Source organism: Leptonychotes weddellii, chromosome 12 (assembly GCF_054177405.1).
Source record: "Leptonychotes weddellii isolate Sample4059 chromosome 12, ASM5417740v2, whole genome shotgun sequence".
Classification (NCBI taxonomy): domain Eukaryota; kingdom Metazoa; phylum Chordata; class Mammalia; order Carnivora; family Phocidae; genus Leptonychotes; species Leptonychotes weddellii.
The window spans coordinates 71,254,563-71,278,903 of NC_138380.1; the positions used below are offsets into that span (position 1 = coordinate 71,254,563).

At 33.5% G+C, this 24,341-nt stretch overlaps 1 protein-coding gene across 1 annotated transcript in view; it reads left to right on the forward strand.

The window, feature by feature from the left end:
• Nucleotides 1–24,341, forward strand: part of SEMA3A (semaphorin 3A) — a 202,927-nt gene that overhangs the window by 51,914 nt on the left and 126,672 nt on the right. Inside the window, exons 2-3 of the mRNA XM_006727083.3 lie at nt 3,922–4,079; nt 8,650–8,712. Coding sequence (XP_006727146.1) covers nt 3,922–4,079; nt 8,650–8,712 — 221 coding nt within the window. The remainder of the gene's footprint in view (nt 1–3,921; nt 4,080–8,649; nt 8,713–24,341) is intronic.

A 24,341-nucleotide genomic window follows, 5' to 3' on the forward strand; every position in this document is an offset into this window, starting at 1 on the left:
GAGTGCTTGTCTGAAATGGCACTGTTGATTACAACTGTAATTACTTCTCTTTACGGTTGACACAGATGTAGAGGTTAGAAGTAATGTCTCAACCGGAAAAAATCTGAATTATCACCCAAAAGAATTACAAGCTTTAGGCTGCTAAGATTCATCATAGTCAAATTGGTTCTGTAGAGATTTAGATTGTTCTTTAATGTTTGTTGTTATTTGTCTAAATATGAATATAGCAAGATGTGAAAAGTAGTGAAATATTAAACATCTCACTATTTTGAATATTTATTTTAGTTCCAATTCCAACTTATGTCATGGTAAGAATTATAAAACAGATGCTGTGAAAAGAAACTCCTAAAATTCTGGAGGAATGGAGTCGAGGTTGAAGTTGTTTAAAATCAGTTATAGCTGAATGTGTCTACATATAGGAAAAACAAAATAACAAAATTAAATAAGGAAACATAGTATTAGAGAATATGAGATCTATCTAGATTTAGAGAAAGGGTCTCTGATTTTAGGTATTTTTGCCCTGGAAAGTGGTGAGATAACCTTAGCTTAGCAATCTGGAATTTGCTGTGACTCAGACCCCATGAGGGTCTCGAAAAGTCTTTTCTCAGTTATAAAGAAATACAAAGTTCCTGATAGGGAGGAACATCTAAAGAAATTGGAGTAAAAAGGAATGATTAGGCAAAATCAAGTGTATTTGAAAGTGATGGAAAACACAGCTGCTAATCCATACTCCAGGAAAATATTGCCTTTTTGTTTAATGAAATGATCCAGCAGTAACATTTTTTTAAAGTATACTTTGTTTCCATTGTGATGTCATACATAAACTACTTAAGACTTTTCTCTAAGTTGTGTCTGTCGAGGAACCAGTGATTTTCCCTGAACAAATTTACAAAATTTAACCTGTAACATATTTTTCAATTGGGTGAATATTTTCATTGTTTAGAATTATAATATAGATAGGCATTACATTTATTATTTAAAATTTAGGTTACAGAAGTTGGCAAACAAAAAGAATATTTCACTGTTCTTAAAATGACATATTTAATATTAATGTAAATCAAAGAGCATATTGCTTTTCTTATTTATCCCTTCACCATGCAAAATTATAATGTCATTAACAAGTTAGCATATTTGGTAGAAAAGTAATTTTTCAGTATGCTCCATCTGGACCTTAATTTCCTACCTCTGGTCAAGAATATTGAACATATATTTACCTCTACTTATTCACGCAGGTGATTGTGTGCTTAACTATGGAAACTGTTGTTCTAGGTGTTTTACATGAATTATCTAACTTCACCTTCATAATAGCTCTTAGAAGATATATTATTAACCCCATCTTCCAAAAACTGAGGCCCATGTAGCATAAGGAATTCATCCTAGTTTGCATGACTAGTAAGTACGGTGGTGATGCTTGTGTTCTGACCTATAACTGGATGACTCTATGTTCTGTAGATATAGTAGTTGTCTTCCGATAACTTCTTTCACTTGATGCTTAGAGCGCCCTTATGTAGTATCTGTGTGTTTCCAATTAAAATCTACCTTTGTGTCTTTTAAGGGATCCTCCTATTGATTAATATTTATATAATTGTCTTGGTTTAGACACAGCTGACTTTTTTTTCAGTTTGCCTAGCTCCCTATGTATTTGGTTTCTTTTGTATCTATAGGGTAGAATTATTACAGATTTTAGAATTGGAAGGAATGTTGGAGGGCATCTTCTTCTCTATTTGATAATTATTATCTCCTTGAACGGCCATTCAATCAGTCAATGAACACATCCAGTAATGTAGCCCCTGCTTCTCGTAGTAGCCCTTTCCGTCCTCACACAGAGCAGGGTACCTAAAATTTCAGTCTTGTATTGACTCTCTGTAGCATTGATTATTTGCAGTTATTTGGACACTGGCAAGGGGATGAGATTTAAATTCAGATATCATGTAGTGAATTCTGTTTTTTCTCTTTGGAGACTAATAGCTCTCATTTATTTCAGATATAACTCATATGAATTAAATCCCTTCCTTCCTTCCTTCCTTCCTTTTTTTTTGGTGCAGGTGGAGGGTAGGATAAGGATAGCCCAGTATTCTACTGTTTTTCATGAATGAATTAGAAAATCATCTTTTAATAATTTGTTAACAATTCTTGTATTTTTGTGTATTAGATGAATAGATAGATAAATCAATAGATAGAAGTAGACATTCAATTTAATATTTACTGACTGGTAATAAGGAAAAGAAACCATGTGAGTTATGGATAGTGAGCTATTAATTCTATATTTCCTGATGTGAGGGAATGTTAATTCTGGTAAATAAGTCATTTATATGAATGATTGACAGTGTGATACAAGCAATAAAGAAATTATTTCTATGAGAATTTCTTGGAGCTCACATTTGAGCTAGCCTTAAGAATGGTTATTTTTTTTTTGTCAAGGTGATATATAGTTGTAGATGTCAGAAACAATGGCAGCAAAGGCTAAAAAGTGGACATATGCAGAGCATGTTTTCCTTTAGCATACAGGACGTGAGGGAGGAGTATTGGGTTAGGGTCTCAAATGGTAGTGACCTGGTCTTTAATGCTAAGTTAAGGAGTTTGAACTTTATCCTCCACTGAAATAACATTTTTGGTAATATGGAGAGGGCAGTAGGAGAAATTGATAACGCGGGGAAATTTGTCAAAGGGTTAATAACCTGGGGTCATGGCAGGGACAGAGGAAGGGTCTGCATTGCTGCTTCCTGTCCTTGGAAAGCACATTCTATATTTTGTGGATGTTGATGAAAGGGTTCTACTCTGTGTGCTTTGGAAAAATCTGAATCATTGATTCAGGACACAGTTTTGGAGAATCCTCAACATTTCTATCCCATGGAAGGGGGTTTGTGGTGGCATATATACATAATTTTTATTGAAGTAGAGAAAGAAAACCTCTTTGGTGATTTTCGACAACTGCCTTTCTAAAGCAAAAGTGGACTTACAATTAATGATATTTTTTTTGAAAATATTTTTCTCACTTAGGTGTAGGTCTAAAAGTTCAGTATTTTCCCATTTACAGCAAAAGCAAATAAAAGAATGCTAACAAACTGAAAAATTGAAGTCAGATAGTAAAATTCATATAACTCATGTTTTCAGAAAAACCTAACTTGGTTTCTCTATATATGTCAGTTACAAAATATTATAAAAAAGATTTAGATGGTAGAGTTAATGATTTAATGGTCAAAAAAACATGTAAAAATTCCTCAATGAAAAGAAGCCTCAGGGGTGCCTGGGTGGCTCAGTCGGTTAAGCATCTGTCTTCGGCTCAGGTCATGATCTCAGGGTCTTGGGATGGAGCCCCACATTGGGCTTCTGGCTCAGCAGGGAGTCTGCTTCTTCCTGTCCCTCTGCCTCTCCCCCTGCTCATGCTCTCTCTCTCTCTCTCTCTCTGTCTCTATCGCAAATGAATTTAAAAAAAAAATCTAAAAATAAAAAGAAGCCCTCAAACAACTAGGAGTTTAAACAGTGTTTCCTCCATACTACCTCTGCTCTGTTGGCCCCTATGCTTATCCTTCTAGATAATGACTTGGAACAAATGAAACCCCTTAAAAAGTCTTTGTAAAATTAAAGACATTTTGTATACAATATTGAGCATTTCATTCTATCATTACATGCAAAGAGATTCCATCAGATCAGTTGTGTGGATGAGGTATTTCTATCCCTTTCTTTTGAAGGAGTGTGTGGTCTTGAGTATGAAATCAGCAAACTAATGAGTATGACTTCCATTTCAATGAAATGTAAAAAAAAAAAAAAAAAGCTCCTGTATATTTCTTAGTACCATCATTAAGAACAACCACTGTTTAGTAACTACAGCAGGAAGTAGTTAGATTGCCATGTACCAATAGCCCATGCTCATGTAGGACCTCACATTAACACCCAATGTCTTGCTTTGTTACCTTGCAGAAATGTTGGAATCCAACAATGTGATCACTTTCAATGGCTTGGCCAACAGCTCCAGTTATCATACCTTCCTTTTGGATGAGGAACGGAGTAGGCTGTATGTTGGAGCAAAGGATCACATATTTTCATTCAACCTGGTTAATATCAAGGATTTTCAAAAGGTATCTTTATTCTAATATATACATTGTAGTTCTTTTAAAACATCTCAACCTATTTAACAGTTAATTCTCTAGCTATTTAACAGTGTGACAACTGGAAAAAATTGCTAAAATTATTATTTTATCTTTTCAGATGCAAGTAAAAGTAATGCATTGATTTGATTATCACAAATAATGGATGCAGTAAACCATAAAAATCATCAAGGAAGAAACCATAGTATTTTCAATGATCATTATAACTTCAGCTTATTCTTCCATAGTTATATAATTTTTGCTGCATAAAACTAAATATCTGAACCATTATAGACATATATCATAATTAATGTCATGTGTGAAATGATGTGTATATATATATGTATAAATTTATACATCTCTCTATATTGCCAGCAAATGCAGAGTTCACCAACATTATACACATGCCTAATCTGGTGTGTCACCTGTTTTTGTAAATAATGTTTATTGGAACACAGACACTTTCATTCATTTACATATTGTCTATGTTTGCTTTCATTCAACAATGGCAGAATTGAATAGTTTTGATAGAGATCATCTGGCTCACAGAGCCTAAAATATTTACTATCTGGCCTTTTGAACACAAAGTTTGCCAAAACCTCATCTGGAAGATCAGTTTTCTGTGTCAAGTTTTTACAAATGTGGTCATTTAGACACTAGAAGTCTATTGGTTTTATCCTTACTCTTTATCATGTTTCTGGCTTATTTAATTAAAAAGCTATACAGTTTGGAAAAATAAACATAGATTGAAAAATTAGTAAAAATTATGCTGCTGAGTCCATATGCTATACTCAAAGTCAGTCATTTTTTTCACAGTTAATATTACTAGTCATAGTTCTCTGAGGGACAACGATCTTTTATGCAGTAGCTTTTGTAAGAGTGCTAGTATGACATTTTTTTAGAGTACATTCACATCAGTTTTTATGTATGTTAGTTTTGCTTCTTAACATTTAGGGCTTTAGAGTGGTGTTCCTCAACTTCTGATAAACTTTAACAGATTGGACAATAAATTTTAAAAAGTAACTGAATTCTATAAATAGCTTTTGTTCTGGTTGAAGAATATTGCTTTAAGGATCAAATGAAGATGAAATTCAGAGCTGAATCATATCTTGCATAGAGTATACCACTGAACCTAAGGCTTTTACTTTCCTATTACTCAAACACTAAAATTCTGACTGTGCATAAAGACTCAATTCATTATGTATATCATATAAAACAGCAGTGCCCTTACTCATATACTTTGGGAATAATATATGGCATTTAAAAATCACCTTTGATATTTCTTTGATTTTTCAATCTATTTGATTTCTAAGTCTTCTCAGATCATAGCAATATCCCTAAGGTTATCTGTTGCCTAAGAAAACTGGTTATCCATTTGTTTTTCTTAAATGACAAAGGTATTTACCTTAGAGTCCTTTGAAAGGATCATAAAATAAGCAGGTTTTGTTGTTTAGTGAAAAGAAGTCATCCTTTTTATATAATGAACGAAAAATCTAAGAAGATTAAGAAAAATTTGATATTTTCAAATTTCAGTGTTTATAATACTTTTATCATTTTGTAAAATTCATATATATGAATATAAATATATATGCATGTATCTGTGTGTCTGTAGATAATACGTGAGCACATAACACCTCAGAATATATATTTAATGTTTAGCATTATTCTCTAAATAATAAAATAATAAAGATTTTTAATTTAAATAGTTCATTCTAAAATTGAAAAGACCTAATTATCATATGAGACAACCTACTGTTTTATAGATAACAAAATCCCAGAGCCATTTGTACATTCAGGATATAATCACATTATCTTCTACCAACTAGATTTGTGGACTTGAAGTAGTGAATTAATTAAAATTAGGTGACTTGCACAATGTCATAGTGTTGTTATAGCTCCTGCTCTTGAGGTTAAAATCATTATTCTAGTGGAAGACATATTTCTAATTATAAAGCATCTCATGCCAAACATATTATTTAATTATACCACTGTCTATAGGAGCAAATGCAGTTTACTTAAGAATTCACATATATTTGTCTATTAATATTCTTTTTAACCTATATATGATGTTATTCAACATTTTCTGATGCATCTACTGTTGTGATAAACTTTATAGGGGTCACTGTAGGATATCATAAATAGTTCTTGAGGGACTTATTAATATTAAAGATAAGATTTTGAGCATATAGATGTGTAGTAGGCCAATCCTTATTAGAGACAACACATTCTCAGATTTGGAAGGACCATGAAAATATTCTAGGCCTTGATAAAAGGGTGCCATTTCTTTAAGACATAAATGCTTTCTTACTAAATAATGAGTAAGAGGGGCTGCCATGAATAGAAGCATAGAGGCATGAAGAAAAGAAAGTGTAATATAGATCATGAAGCCCTTTCAATATGAGAATAAGAAATGTAGTCATTGTTAGTTAATTGAGAAATTTTTGAGAAAAGAAGACAAAATATCAACAGGTTAACAAATGTAACTGAAAAGTTAGGAATTATTCTTTGTGGAAATGGTTACTGTTGGAAATGACAAATATATATTTTTTTATATAAAATAAATATATATATTTATTCCAGTGACTTACAGTTATCCTCATTAAATTGCTTTCCAAAATAGCATTTTATATGCTAAATTTGTTTTACTCAGCCAGATTTTTAAGCTTTATTTATTTATATATTTTTACTCTGGAACTCTAGAAAGTTGAGCGTTCATACTCCTCTGAGTATGAGAGAATTAATCATAAATGTCATCAAAATTATTTTCATTAACATTTGACATAAGAGAAAAATGACAAAATGAGGGCCATGCTGTCTCAACACCCAACAGTCAAGAGCTAAGAAATTATGAAAAAGCTTGCCTTTTTGAATTAAAAATTATGTGTTTTAATAATCTGTAAGTTTTGTGTAACGTAACTGGCAAGCTTAATATGAAAGTCAATAAATCTTAGCCCTACTATGTATTATTATTATTGTGTCTTAAATAAAACTTATATTTTAGCCTCCTATTGTAAACTTTAAGAATAGATCACTTGGGGTCTCCAGAGCCAATGTAAAGATAGGGCTGTGGAACCTGTGGAATGAACTACCCAGCATTCGGCTGTAGGAATTCACAAGTCGGGGTATTGTGAATTGTAAGGACATGCATTTACCATTCTTACATTGTTTTGTATTATGTGATTACTATATAAGAACTTTGTGGAACAGGTCAAATGATATTTTTAATTTACATACACAGATATACACGAAAGGAAAAGCACATGAAAAAGAAAAGAATACATAAACTGAAAGCTTCAAATGGTAAAAATGAATGCATATCCAAAAATTTCTAGGGCGTTTGTAATTGTGACATGGACCTGAAATGCATTTGTTAGGCCATCATAGGTTATTTCAGTATGTCCTACATTCTTGCTTATAAATGTGTTGTATTTTGTTTTTTGATTCTCTAGATCTAGTATCACAGCCCTTGCACAAATTCATGACCATTTATATTGAATTATCAAGAGGTTCCCAAATAAATGATGATCAGTCATTTTGAGACTAACAGCTATCTATCTAGCAGACATGAATGATTGCCACCATGTCTGGATTTTTTTTTTTTTAACATATGACATTTTTTTTTCCTGAAATTAACTGTTACCAGAAGAGAAAGATGAATTAAAAAAAAAAAAATTGTTCTGCCCCAATATAGATAGGAGTCTTTTGACTTGACCTGGGGAACTGAAAAATTTTATATTAAAATTTAGATGAGGATATTCGCATTAATATTATGAAGGAAAATAATCCACAGTCCTCTAAACCACCAATAAAGTCTTGTCTTCTCTACCGCTGTCACTGTAGTCATACAATATAGGAACCTTTCAAATTTAGCAGAAATATCACAGGATGAAAGTGAAATATTAGGGATGAAAACGCAATTGTTTTTCAGTTAGTCTAAGTTTTTCCTACATGGCAAAGCTTTTAGAGCTATCTATTTGCTTTTTCATTTTCTTCTTTATCTCCAGAAAGTATACAATGCTACTCTTACCCACTGTCCTGTCAAAAAAGAAAAAAAAAAGATTCCTATCTAAGATGGAGTTTTCTAAACCGTATCAGTGGCTCATTCTAGTGTGTCATGCTGAGATTTGAATTAGGGAATAGGACCCAGGGTACCCAGTGTTTAAATTTAACAATCACTGTTTCATGGTAAAGACAGATTCATTTAGAAGAATGTAAGCCACACTTTATGTTTATTTCTACCTCTCTTCCCTAGATCTTCACATCCTCCCAACCTGCCTGACAGTTGCCTTCTCTGCACACTGCTTAGCTCTATTGACTACATAAATTCTGTGTTGCTTAACTTTCATATATAGCAAAGTCTGATGGGTAGACGGAGATTGAATGATTTAAGTTCATACCAGTTAACTGATGCCACTGCAAAGTCTAAGCTGAAAAGTTCCTGCCACATAATGTTTTATGGAACTTTCTTTATCTAAGTTGCCCCAACTTGGTGTAACAGTCTGTAATTTTGAGAACTTAGAGAACTTAAGTGGCATAAAATTATGTTTTTCTCTGCCCTTAGATTGTGTGGCCAGTATCTTTTACCAGAAGGGATGAATGTAAGTGGGCTGGAAAAGATATCCTGGTAAGTATCAATCTACTAAATCATCTCAGTAATTGCATAAATAATCTATTACTCTGTCATTATTTTTGTTCAGTGTTGTATTAAATAAACACCATGCTTAACCTGTGTACTTAATCACTTTTTAGAAACAAAATAATATTTAATTTCAGATGTTGACATTTTTATTGAAAGAAAAGTGGGTAAGAGTAACAGCATGCCTAAATAAAGCAAAAATATGTTCCCTTTGAGGATTTATATAAATGTAAATGATAATTAACAAAAGCAATTTTGCAGCATATATACTTGTATTCAGTAAGTCATCTTCTTTGTACAAATTGGTTTTCATATGTTAATTCCTCTTGAATTCCTTTTGGATGATATGAAATTTTTCTACTTCTGAGTCACGATTAAATTACCACTCCTTCCTTTCCATCCCATTCTTTTTTTTCTTTTCCTTTCCCTTCTCCTTCCTTCCTCCCTTCCTTCTACCTTCTTTCCTCCCTCAATTCCTTCCTTCCTTCCTTCCTTCTTTCCTTCCATGCTCCGGTTTCTTAAATAAATATGGATTCAGTAATGACTATGTAACAGACATTGTCCTGGGTGCTATGGAACAAAAGGGAATGGTAAGCAATCCGTACAATGGTTTTACCATTGTAAAAAGATAGAGGCCATTTTTCCTGAAGTACACTTTGTCAGTAAAATTAAGTGGGTCGCTGTTTTGAGATATAGCCAAGTATTTGCACAAATCATAAAAAGCAGTTATAATCATTTAAATCAATAAAGTAAAATGAATTACAGGATTGAAAACATACATAATTTGTATTATTTTATGTCTTAGATATTTTTGGATGTCTAAAACAAGAAAAAAATCGAAATGTTTTGTGTATGTATTGGCATTTAGAAGAAATTTATCTTAGGTGCTTAAAAACATACGTTAACATGTATGTATATATATGTAGATATGTAGATATTTTCAAGGGACAATTTGATTGATTGGTAGCAGCTGCCCAAGATGATGTATATATTTAGAATGATTTAGAGGTGGAATCTGAGTTCATGGGGGAAAAAAATGCCTCAATCTGGTAGCACTGTTGGCAACAGGTAAAGGAAGGTAGTTAAAGGAGCACAAAGTACAGATATTCCCCATCCTTGACTAATTATATATTAGCAAAATTGGGAAATTTCATCCTTGAAAATTTCATTTTAAATACAGTGTTGGTAAGTTACATTACACCTTCATAGTACAATCAACATTTTTCTGATTATGTGAAAGTGGACCCCCAAAAAAGTATATTCTATCAAATATTAAACCATCCCAAATTGATGCATGTGTTAGGACTATTGGAAAGGAGTAAATAAAAAGAACAATGAAGTAGGAGTCCAGAGAAGTCAGGAATTTTACGTTGATAACCCCAATGACTCATTAACTGTAGTTATGCAAGTACTTTAACTTTTGGAGTACTTTATTATTTTATCCATTACATGAGACATTACATATTTTACAATTTGTGACAAACAAGATAGTTTTTGTGAAAATTATTTAAAAGAAGAAAATACTTCACAAGCGTAAGACAAAACACATAACTGAATACACAAAAAATTATTAACGTCAGAATGCCATGGTTACCATTTCTAATGAAAACATCATTAATGTAATTAATTTGGTCCTCTTTAAAGATCATGACCACTGTAGTGTTACACTATTCTGAATTCAATTCAATTTGAAAATTAAAGATAATATGATACTGATCTGACAAAAATATCTGGATTTTATAATAAGCACTGTAGCCAAGTACAGAGCATATTTGATTTAATGATTCAATCAGCTCATTCAGTTGCTAAGATAGTAGATAATCTGTGGGGTGCCTGGGTGGCTCAGTCGTCAAGTGTCTGCCTCTGGCTCAGGTCCTGATCCCAACGCTTCTCCCTCGCCCACTCCTCCTGCTTGTGTTCCCTCTCTCCACTGTCTCTCTCTCTGTCAAATAAATAAATAAAATCTTTAAAAAAAAAGATACTAGATAATCTTTTGTGTTTGTGGTTTCCAAAATTCACCTCAGTGCATTTCCCTCATATTTTATGGCTCCCCTCTGCCCTTCCGTCCTCTCCTCTCCTTCCCTCCTCTCCCCTCTCACTCTGGTGTCAGTACCAAACAGAGGGATTCTGGTGTTAGCCCAGATGCACTGAGTTCAGCAGCTGCAGTAAAGTCATGAGCTGCACAGTGCCATATGGGTAACCCTCGGAGGTTTTCTCCCTAAGAAGGGCAACTTTAGTTTATTATCCAGGCTTATTGAAAATGCTTATGGGGTTTAAAGAACTAAATTAAAAGGAACTAAGACATGCAGAGTTTGCTAAGTTTGATACAAGGTATTAATGGCGCCCGATCATTTCATACTGCCTTGTAATAAACATTCTGACAACTTAAAAATCATATCACATACATTATGGTAGAGATAGGTAATTATGTGAGCGTTGAGAGATGTACATTTTTGAAGGTTTAATGGTATGGCAATATTAGCCATACTAATCTTTTCAAAAGTGAGCTAATTAGTGTAACATGATAAAATGCTTGTTTGGTTATTTGGTTATTACTTTACATTCTTTGTAAAGAATTTGGTTATTACTTTACATTCTTTTGAATTAAATCAATTGCTGTATATTTTGTTTTCTCTTTGTTAGCACTTAATGAAAGAAAAACACAACAGTTTTCATGTATTTTGGTTCAAAAAATGTATTTTTCCTATAGCTCCAAACACTAAACACCAAACACTATAAAATATATTCAATCAGTAAAATATATATTTCCTACTATTTTTTTGGTAACCCATCTTATTCCTTTAATAGTGCTTTTCATTGACCTATTATTCAAAATATATTTTATGCATTTCAAATGCATTTTATTAAAATTTATTTTCTTTCCAGGTACCCTCATTTATGTACTTCAATTTACATATCTATTTTATTTAAATAAAATGTATGGCATTTATTCATTATTTTGGACTTTAATATACAGATGCATTTTTCCATTTCTTTCTTAATATGTGATTTTAGAAAATAGCAATTAGTTGACTTCCTGAATAGCATTAATATTTTTACCGATAATTCCTTAACCACTTAGAAAGAAAGACTAAGGTTAAGGAGTTTTTAAGAATTTTCATTCAATATCATTGATTTTTATAGTGACACATAGATAGTTTGATAGAACTGCCCTGTATCTTAAGTAAATAATAGTCAGCTGTGACATGTGGACAGTAATTCCTTTCAAAGAGCCCTTGTGATGCTGAAAACCACAAGAATGAGGCTTGAGTAGTTTTTGCAGCCATCAGGACTCCAAGATAGAATTGTAACCAAAATAGAAACTGACCTGAACATTTATAGAAAAGTAAACTAGTGACCTCCTTGAGTGCACACTATGGTTTCTAGAATCTGAGTTTACTGTTTCCCTCTGGTTTTAGTGTTTTCTTAAGAAGTCCTCTAGAAATAAAGCTCCTGTATTTTGTTAAAAGGTTTTATTCATTTAATAGAGCATGTGAGTGAGAGAGCACAAGCATGGGGAGCAGCAGAGGGAGAGGGAGAAACAAACTCCCTTCTGAGCAGGGAGCCCAATGTGGGGCTCGATCCCAGGCCCTGAGATCATGACCTGAGCCAAAGGCAGACGCTTAACTGACTAAGCCACCTAGGTGCCCCAATAAAGCTCCTTTAAACAAACGTTTCTGGAGGAAGTACTGTCTTCTCAGTACTAGATTCAGATGCAAGAGTACAATAGGAAAAGTAAGGCAAAGACAATGACTAATTTTATATATCTTGAAAGTGGATCAGTCTTAAGTCTGATAAAGATGGTTAAGACGGCCCAGCCACCTGGGAAGTCAGGATACACCCCTAGATTGAACCTACATAGTTCCTGTCCATCCATAGTTCCTTAGCCTACATAGTTCACCAAATGTAGCTTCATACAAAAAATTGAGCCCCTTCCCATTCTCCCAGGCAGCTAGAAAGATACAGACCATCATTTCTTATGGCTCAGTTTTGCATCAAACACATATGTTAAATCAGCAGCTGGAATTCAAGCAGCAATTCCACAAAGATGGACTTTGTGGTAAAGAGGGAATCTGCAACCTGGGAGACATTTATATTTCCTTTCTTTCCACATGTATGTGTAGATGGAGGGAGAGAGAGAATATAAATGGGCCTTAGACTGCTGATAATGACATTTCTGACAACATCATTAATCTATGTTTATTTTTTCCCTTTGTGGAAGTGAATATACCAGATATATACTAATATGCTTTCTTGGTGTAGTAGGTTCTACACTTTTATACTGTTGTGGCGTTTCTATATTAGGGAGGTTAAATGCTCATGAACTTCTCCATTGTTGTAACTTGAGAGTTGTAATTTGAAAAAAAAATTATATATAATATTATTGGACAGAGTCCCTGAATAAGGAGATAAATGCAATCCAGGTATCTCTATTCTGACTTCTATTATTCACCTTTACTTTCATTTTTGATATTTTTCTGGTCCTTAAAATCCACTTTGTTATTCACAATAACATTTCTATTGAGGGATTAACTTCCTTGACCCTGTTTTGCAAATGAAAACTGAATACATGCTAAGCTGGTAAAAGAATCTGTTTCGAATCAATAGCTCTCTGTATCTTCTTTGTTTATCCTACTAAACCATCTCTCTTTGCACTAAGTTTCAATAAAACCAAATGGCAACCGTATGACTGTTAGAAATATTTTGAACATCACTGGAAATCAAAATTTCAACCATCTGAGAGGAACAAAAAAAAGCAGATTCTCATAACATTGCTATTGGATACATTTCAAAGCGTATTGTCATGCACCTGAATTTTGGGACATTTTTGCAATTCTTGAGGGATTTATTTTTATATTTTTGTCCTTAGTTGTTATTCATTTTTAATGCTATGATGTATTATAACATGTCTATCAAATTTATCATGGCTCAAATTGCAGGGCCTTAGCAACACTGTTTTTTTGCCAAGTGAATGCAATGGAGAATTTGAAGCCACACATGCATCTTAAGTTTCAGTACAGTCCAAAATGCACATTAATCCTTGAACTTCATTTATTTTTTCAAAGGTCAAAGTTGGTATCAACTTTATTTTGTTTTTATTTTGTTTTAGGGACTTCAAGTCATGTTAAAATTTTTTTTAATGATAGTTGAATTATCCTCTAATTCTACAGATACCTCAGGGCTTCATTAAACCTCAAAACCTTGATGTATAACTGTTGGGAGACAAGTTTTCATGTGTCTTTCACACAATTCTGCACATCTGATGAATAGAGGCACTGACTGCCTATTTTGCAGAAAATCTTAAAGGATATTTATACAGTGAATAAACCTGGAAGGTAGTGTCTCTCTCTTAAAAGGCTGGTTTGCAAGCCTTGAGAAATAGAGATAGTGTCTCACTTGGGACAAAGGGCAGGTATGTTTACTGCCCAGTACAATAAACTAACATCTCCCTCAAAATGTAATGACCAGCATGCTTGCGGCTATTATAAAATATTCAGGTTGCCTTAACCCAGGGCTCCCCTGCTATAATGCAGCTCACTGCATGTGTGGGTTGTCACCTGGCCCTCTTCATCCTGCCCACTGGGAATTGGAGCTTGGGGAACTGGCATAAGAAATGCTGATTCTAAGACTGTTGTTATTTTTTGTGGGTAATAATGTTCTTTATCTCTGATTCAGGAGTCACATAACTTCTGCCAGCATCCATGAAATTATTTGAGTAACTTGTTATCTTATAGGTTAGACAAAATCACAGACCCTTTATAGTTCTTGACAACATTGGTTATAATTTTTGTGGATGTTTTAGATGATGAAAGACTATGGTCACTGTGTTCATTTTTAAATATGATTCCCATGATGAAATTTGATGACACTTCAGGTGTACAGACCACTGATTTTTGATGAAAGCCAGTAAAAATCTTATAAAAGCCACAGGAATGAGCATAGACTTTAATGCACACGTACATATGTATGTTTACTTCTGCTTGGGGGTCAATATCAGGGAAACTAAGCAAAATGATTAAAATTTAAACTCAGCATTCAGAAGTAATAATAATAATAATTATAATGGTCACTTGTGGTGAACATAGTATAACATATAGAGTTGTCTAATTACTATGTTATACACCTGAAACTAATGTAGCATTGAAGCATCAACTACACTTCAATAAAAAAAGAAAAACATCCACATAAGTGGACTAAAAATATATACATATTTATATGTATATATATATATATTTATATGTATGTGTGTGTGTATATATATATATAGCAGCTAATGCTTAATGGGAGCTTACTATATATACCAGCTGTTGTTCTAAATTCATTACTTTTATTAGGTAATTTATGTAACTTGTATTTGGTTATAAGATACATACTTCCTTTCAAAGCAACTGAAGAACATGGAAAATGCAGCTTTGTCATTCAAGTTTTTTTAGAAACTAGATTTTATTCATATTTGAATTAATATGTTTTCTAATATGGCAAAATAAGATGGTAATTATTGTATTTGAATTTCCATGAACCAAGTCTCATATATATAAATTTAGGGTTTTTTTTTTAATCTTTTAGATTCAGGATTAAAATTTAAATGCACTTGCAAAGTAAGGCAAGCACTTAAAATAGAGACAGTATATAAAAACTTTCAGAGGGTTTGGGGATTTTAGATTGTGTTGTTTTTTTGTTTTTGTTTTTTAACTGGACATTTTAATTGTATCCTTCAGTGGTTGTAATGAAATTGAAATATTTGACATTGGTTGACAAACTATTATGTAGATTTGATTAGACACTGTATATCAACCAGGTATCAGTGTACATACTTTCAGAGTAGAGTAAGCATTTTTTACTTTGTAAGGTTCATTAGAATGATTTGGACAGTTCCTCTGGGGTTTTGGCCAATGACTTCTAACTACATAGAAGTAGAACTGCATACCAGGTGTTCCCGGTCAAACTGACATGTAGTTTCTAATAGTCATCATTGGTATTCTGCTTCTTTATGCACTTAAACATCTTCAGGAATGGATTTCTACTCATCTCTGAGGGCATGTTGACCATCATATCATAGATTTAACATGAACACTGGGAATATTTTTCTTGGAAATGCTCTGTCTCAAGGCAAATAGGCTGTGGTCAACGTTTGACTGTTTTTCTCCGATTTGGTCATGTAGCAGTAAAAATCACCCTTATGTCTATAAGCCATCACAAAACTTCCTAAAGCTCTATTTATATCATTTAATTTTTATATATTTCTCTTTACCACATTTTTAAGAGTGGTAAGGAAAACAGGATGCAAAATTATAATATCTAAATTTTTGACACTATTTCAGGAGACTGAGAATCTTAAATTTTGTTTTTAGCCTTTATGCATTCAGAGCAGAACATTCTTGGAGACTGTCATAATTACATTCAAATTGAGTGCTAAACATACTAAATATATTGTATTCTCTATACTATATGCTATAAAGATGTGTGCTTATATGTGTGTGTGTGCATGTGTGTGAATCAAAATATTTTTTTTAGTTTTGTGTTTGAAGTGATGCCAAAATCAATATAACTTATTGGTTCTAAATCTTAATATGCATTTTAAAAAGAGGAACCATTCACATTTAGAAACAAATACAATGACCAACTAATAATTTGTGTTTTTCTTTTTAAATGGATCAAATCCGTGTTCCCCTTATGTAACATATCACAGTGAGCTGTTTTATGGTCGTAAGATACCTCCTTTTATAAGTTAGGGTTTGATCAGAGACCAGAACTTGTATGAGTGATGTTAAAAAGGATTTTATTATAGGGATTTGACCTCATACAGTTGTGGAAGATGGTGAGAAATCTGTGGATTTCTGGAATCTATTGCCTCTGAGTCGAGTAATAGTTCTGAAGTTGTTGTAAGTCACCAGGCTTGGCATTAGGAAAGAAAAGCTCCCATGAAGTTGGAAGAGCAAGGAAAGACTGAACCCCACAAAGATAAACTGGGTCCCACAAGGACAAACTGGAATCAGTGTCTCTTTCACAACCTCCAGCTTTGATGACTTGGCTGATCTACAGAAGCAGCAGATGTTTTTTGCTATGGAGCTGCACAAGTTCCAGGACGAGGTCTTATAGAAGCTAACAAATAAGATCTGGTACAAGGTGAAGGAGCTGCAGCCCCAGATGCTGCCCCATGCTAACAAGGTGACCGGCCAGCATATCAGAACAACTTTGAGAATTTTATGGTTGCAGTTCAACTTCTGCCTTCTACATCTCATGCAGATTTCTTTTATGGCCAATCTTAACTAGTTTATGGGAAAGAGAATTCTAGGAAATGTAGTTCCAACTTATCTAAGTTGACATGGTACAGTTCCGCTACAACTATTAAACAATTGCTGTGTTTGCCTTGTGACTGACAGTGATTTATGCCATCTCCAACTTTGATGAAAAGAGTGATTATAATTTATAGTCCTCCACTTGGAAGACTGGAATTTCATGAAAATTCTAATGAACAAAATATAATTTCCCTTTGTAACAAAAATGGATACAGATTAATATTCAGTACCAACTCTATTAAATCCACCTCTCCTTACATCAAGTATGGGCTTAAACTCCGTTATCTGTCCTTAAAAGGAAGAAACAATTCATTAGAGAGTTCTTGCTGAAGTCATCCCATACTATAGTGAATGGTGAGAGAGCTAAGCAAACGTGGAAATATTCAAATCAAATAAACAGATGATTTCTTATTTTAAGAATAAGGTAACAGCTACTGATTGATTAATAAGTACTAAGGCATTATGCTAAGTACTTTAACTACTCTGTCATTTATCCCAGTTTTAGTTGAGGGGATTGAGACTCAGAGGTCCTAAATAACTTTCTTTCTTTTTTTTTTTTTAATTTTATTTATTTGAGAGAGAGAGAGCACAAGAGGGGGTAGGGTCAGAGGGAGAAGCAGACTCTGCTGAGCAGGGAGCCCAATGCAGAACTCAATCCCTGTACTCCGAGATCATGACCTAAGCTGAAGGCAGTTGCTTAACCAACTGAGCCACCCAGGCGCCCCTAAATAACTTTCTGATAGCCACATAGCAAATGAAAAATGTTGCCTGAATAATTTTAACCCATGTCTGACTAAACTTTTAAAGCATCAGATTAATACCTCCATGTTATTTCTATTTGGTTATTATTATTTCATTACTTTTGCTCTATATGTTTTTCTTAAGTGTATTTATTTATTTAAGTGATAGAGATCACCCAACATGGGGCTCAGGCTCATAATCCTTAGATCAAGAATCGCGTACTCTTCTGACTGAGCCAACCAGGTGCCCCTATTTGTTTTTCTTAAATTTTCTGAGAATATCTTTTCAAATATAAATACTTATCTTAGAAAAACTAACATTTTTATAAAATATTAATAAATATAAACATTTTAAAATTTGAAAGTTCCAAATTTTCATTGTATTCAGAGATTATTTACAAAATTAATAGATGTAATACTTATGCATACATATATCTATTTATGTGTGTATATACATATATATTATAATACTGATTATATATTATATATGAATTATTATAAATGGCCAAGGAGTCTCCATTTATTAGAGAAGATATGTTAAGAGAACATTTTATATTATTAACTATGTAATAGCATTTAGTACTTTGGACATTAAGTATTACAACCAAAAAATTTCTCACTTTTCATATGAGACAAGGCAGAGGGTAGAAGACAGGTATATGTGAATGAAATCAAGCATTCCTCTAAAATCTGGATTTCATTTTCATTTCTCCTTCCTCATAGCTGTATCTCATATGTGATTAAAGATGCAGTTCATCTCCTTATTTGAGTATTAAGTTCTATTATGATAAAGCATATATGTTAGAATTAAATATGCCAACTAATTCTATCCACAATAAATCTCTTTAGATTGTAACTCTACCTGCTTGGTGTAAATAATGGACTTAGTTGCTTTAAGGCATAAGCACTAAGTACTCAACACGTTGCATAAAATTGGAAACCACATACTGTCATTGAAATCAGAATAGGGATTTTTGACTACTTAAATAGTTCTCCTGGTGTGGCAGGAAAATATTTAGGTTGGTTTCACGTAATATTTTACAATTGTATGCATTCATTTGAATATAAGATGAAGAAACGTCATGCTAAGTACATATTATGGACTACTCACAAATAACTCCAATGAATGGTGCAAATGTGATAATTAGATTGATAGCACAATATGAAAGAAAATATAAGCTAAAATGTGGATATTATCAGTTTCTCTGTTCCGTATGGAATCTCAAAGTGAAATTGCTTAAAACCCCTTTAAATAGTGGAAGAGAATCGTACCGGGCAACTTTTGCTAATACCATGTTCTATATATGGCTCCTATCTGTATAGTCCTTTTGACCAAGTTTGAAGGTTTCAAGTAATTTGAAAGGAAAATGTTTATAGAATCTTAATCAGAACTTCAAACAAGTAGTCAATCCTGAGGTGAAAAATCAGTCAAATGGGGCACCTAACTGAAATGAGCTTTGAAATAAAATGATTTGGTAGCCCTCTGTAGGAGTCTTCATTTAGTCTATCACATCATTCAAGACACTTTAAAATTTCTTTTTCACTTACCATAAGTTTTAAAGATGTTATAGCTCAATTAATGTGAATAGGCTCACAAACTTAAATAGCAGTGAAATAACGCCAATTTTGTTGTCCTAGTTGAATCATTAAAATTCTCTGGGGGCACCTGGGTGGCTCAGTCACTTAAGCTTCGGATTCTTGATTTCGGCTCAGGTCATTATCTCAGGGTCCTGAGATGGAGCCCTGTGACTGGCTCAGCGCTGAGCGTGGATCCTGCTTAAGATTCTCTCTCTCCTCTCTGCCTGCCCTCCCCCCCGCCCCACCAGCTTGCACACACATTTTCTCTCTTTTTAAAAAAAAATTATCTGAAATCGAAACAAAACAAAGCATTAAGGTGGGAGGTCAATTGGTTTTATTATTTGTCCTTCTTCTTAATAGTGAAGATGAAAACAGGGGTACCTGGGTGGCTTAGTTGATTGGGCATCAGACTCTTGATTTCAAATTGGATCATGATTTCAGGGTTGTGAGATCGAGCCCCAAGTCCTGCTGGAGCTCAGCACGGAGTCTGCTTGAGCTCCTGTCCCTTCCCCCCCTCAAGCCCCCTCCCACTTGCATGCTCACTCTCTCTCTCTCTGTCTCAAATAAATAAATAAAATAAATCTTAAAAAAAAATAGTGAAGGTGAAAATGTCTCCTAAAATGGACAGAACAGCCTACTCACCATACCATAAAGTGGATAAAATACCAGGTCACAAATTCAACATTAGATGGCTAATAATATAATTAGAACACAGTTAAATCTTAGTTTTATTACATATGCCTCTTTGAAGAAGAGATATCTAACATCCTTTAATGAATGCTAAGGTATTAGGAAGACATGATTATGGATGTTCTGGTCACAGCTGTAATAGCACAGTGTTAAAAGAAGAAAAGACAAAACATTATTGCTAGATAAGTATGAAACAGCTTAAATAGAGAGAGGGATGAAGTGAGTGACAGGAACAATCTCACGGATTAATGCTTTGGCACGAAGATTCTAGTATTCAGCCAGCTTGCCAAATAAATTGACCAGAGAAAAAGAAAGTCAACAGATTAACTTCAGGAATTAAGCTTATTAATGGATTTTCATGCAGAAATGTATCCACCCATCATGATAGGAAAAGGATTCCTTTGCTTTCCCAGATGGTAGATTATACATTAAAATATTTCTACATAAACTACTGAGGGGATAGAGACTTTTTTTTTTTTAATGAATGTTCACTGACCTGAGGCAATGCTATACTATACCCATTCATTTTGGGCAGATTTTTATTTGAACCAGAACAAGTTGTTTGATTTAATCATGAACTGAATATATCTGAATAGAAATTGTTCATCTTCACAGCCTTCTCTCCTCTTTTATTTAGAGTAAGATTTCACTGCTCCATCCATAATTTGAGAACATGCAAGGAGGTAATTGGAATTGGAGGTAAATTACATTCTTTTGTAGAAAGTATAATTATCAGAAGTTAGTTAAAAACACCTCAATTCTGTTTTAATTTTCATGCATGGAGCAGTTGTTTTGACAGATGGATGGACTTTATTTTTGTAACCGTCCGGGAAAAGTCTGCGTAACATAGCCTGATCAGTGCTACATATTTGTAATGTTTGTTTTTGAATCACAGTGCATTTGGCTCCTATATCTTTTTTCTGGGGGTAGACATTTTCTTTCTGATTTATTTTTCCAGGCTAATATCTCTTTTGTGTAATTCCTCTATCAATTTGATCTGAAAGCACTAGAAACCTTTAAAAAGTAAGTGTGAATGGTTTGTCACTAGGGATGATGAATCATTGTTCCTCAGGTGTGGCCTCGGGGTTTACTGGTTTATTACTGCCTTTGCTTTTACTTCTAGGCAAAGTTAACAATTTATAATGCTGTGGGTCTGGAGTACATTTCAGTAAAATAAGAGGTCAGTATGGTTGCCTGACTCTCAGGAAGCCAACTTGTTGCTAAACTTGTCTGTGTATATCAACTTAAGTTCCAAAAAGGATCAAGGTTTGAAAAATGAATTCATTTTGAACTGATTACATTTTCTTTATTGCATTGTAAATCCGCTGGTGCTGAGCAAAGCAGTGCAGTAGTTTAATGTCAAAAAGTACATTACATTCTAAGTTTTAAGAATCGTCATGGTTCAAGAAAAGGTCAGAATCACTCTTCTTCTGTCTCCCTAGAACAGAAATGTGTGAAGTGTGTTTCCTTTTTCTGCCATGCTTCCTTCTTTTTTAGAGGAATGTCCAGGCTGCTTTCAAATAAAATGAATATCCTGTTTTGGAACACTCAAAAAAAACCAAAACAAAACAACAACACACACACACACACACACAACACACACAAAAAAACCCTTGGCGGCAACAAGCTAGAGAATGAAGGCAAATGAATGACAGAATTGATACTCTTTTATGTAGGTTTTCTGTTTTAAAGAACAATCCTTACTAACAATGCCTCTTTCAAGTTTTTGGTTCTTCTCTGTCCAGTACTTTTAATTCACTGTTTCTTTGCAGCTGTTTTTTAACCAATTTTGAAAGTATTTCATTCAATTTCTTTGTTTCATTTCAAATCTCGTAACCTACTTTACAAACCTAAGAAATTTCTCCCCGTTCTATCTGCATCAGCCTTCACTTCAAAATAATATTGAGCTAGCCCCTGGGCATGGCAACAATACAACCTGCTTGCCAACTAGGAGAGTTCATTGGGGAAATGAACGGGATCATTCCAAGCCTTAGGCCAATAGGGTGGGTCTACTCCATTTGTAGCACAGATAGACTCTGTTATCAGTATTCTCAGTAGAACCCTTAGCCAGGTATCACAGCTCTGGTCCCGTAACTGTTTTTTCCCAGCAGCTCTGTAGAGGGATAGCTGTCATACTATAGTGATGCTTCTTTGACAGTTAATGGGAAACAAAATTATGATATTCAGTGTAGCTCAATTCCATAGTTTTCAAGAACCCTGAGTTTTTAATTATTAATTATTGCTAATCAATTGCCCAATCTATAAGAGATACGAACTCACAAATTCTATGATCTTAGGATTCATAGCACTTACAGAGATGACATGAGTCTTCATTTGTGTTCACCAGTATCCATGCTTATAAAATATCTCCTCTTTTTTATTGTGGAGAACTAGGATCCATTCTCCCATTTCTAGGATGCTCTTAGGTATTACTAATGGGATTAGAGAATTTGAGTTTGTATTCAAAATTGCATGCATATCTTTAAAGGCACGGCAGACAAACTGAAACCCTGTTCTTCTCTAAAATGAACAAGACATCCATCTGGTTCTGCCACTATTATTTATTAGAATATTCGTTTGCTTACCAATATATACACAGCCAGTTTCTTGGCTTCAACATATGGTGCCGGAACTGGTTATTTATAATCATGACTGCTATAATAATTGAGTCCACAATTAGGGATGGCTGTCTTTATGTAAAAGCAGAGTATGTGGCCACCTACATGTTTCAAAAAAGGGGGTGCCGTAAAACATTTTCCTGAAAATGACTTCTTTGCAAATGACTGAATATCCTTTAAAGTACAAATAAATCCTTTGGGTAAGACTCATGAATGCCTCATTTGTAAATGAGTTTATCAGATGTTTCCCTCTCCACAACCTCTGTCCTCTGCCTAGACTCATGCCCTAGCCTCTTGGGAGGAGAGAAACTGTTAGAGAATGGGGAGTTTGTTGTTGAGAGTCTTGGAAGGTAGGTTTTATCTGTTTCATCTCAGACGTAGCTTTAAATATGAGTAAGATCTATATACCCTTCAAGTTAGGAAATTTTTCTTCATAGCAACTTGCAAAATTAATTGATTTCAGAGCTTAGTTTTAGATGTTAAAATGCTTTACCAGACAAGAGAGTCTGGATCGAAGTGGCAAAACAGTGGTAGAAATTAGATGTTTATTTTAGTTACTCCTCTAAAATACTCAGCCTGTGTTAAGAAAGTAATGAGGAGTTATAACTAGGAAGTTACATATTTTACCTTAAATTGGTCTACTTCACCTTTGGAACAGTATATTTATAGGACATCCATAGGTTTCATCCCAGAAAAATCAGAGATGATGGAAAGCCATTATTTGAATTTAAATAACAATTATTCTGCTCAAGTTTGGTTGTTTGCTCCTTATTTTCTGGGGGCATAGAAGTAAAACCAAAATTATCAGCTGCAAACAGAATATAAAGGTCATGTGGAAAATGTACTTACATTATTGTAACACCTCAGTTATAAACTCTAAGTGACTATGAAAGTCCAAATGTGTTCTGAGCTTTCACTTGAAAAGTCACGTCACAGAGAGTGAATTTGGGAGTGTTGTACACTTAGAGGTGCTGGGATCAACTCAGCCTTCAATTAGTTTGCCAGCCTTGCTTGCAATATAGTCTGCTTTTCATCTTTGTCTGCATTTCTAGTTACGTATTTGGTTCTTATTTCCAAATGTTTATAGGCAAAAATATAAAATTAGTGAGGATGGTCTATGATCAATAACAAAATAATTTTCAATGAAGTTTTTATTATTTAGCATGTGAATATACATTTGACTCTTTTCAAAGTGGATATTATGTATTCCATGATGAACTCATATTTTCTATTCATATGTATTCAATTTTTAATATTTGTTATACGGTTAATAGACTGTAACATTTTATTTGAAGCTGTTTTGACAGTTTGGGTTTTTCTTTTCATTTTATTTTCTTTTTACAATATTGATAGAGATTCATCTGTTTAAAAATATTTTGCAAAAATTGAGTCTTCCCTGCTCTGGATTATTTGGGCAATAAGATTATCAGTTTATATTCTGATTATCTGATTTTTTCCCCCAGATTTTTTATCAACAGGGACAAAAGGCTGAAATTCCTGTTCACAGATAAACAGTTTCTTTCACAAGACCTACAGATAGAATAAATAGAAAGAATATAAATAGCTCTGTCCATTTTATTTTTTTTTCTTTCCGAATGTTTATTTAAATTCTACTGAGTTAACTGCCTATTTTATTTTTAAGTGATCTTTTATTCAAAAAATAAAATGGCAGGAATGTCTAAATGTCTATA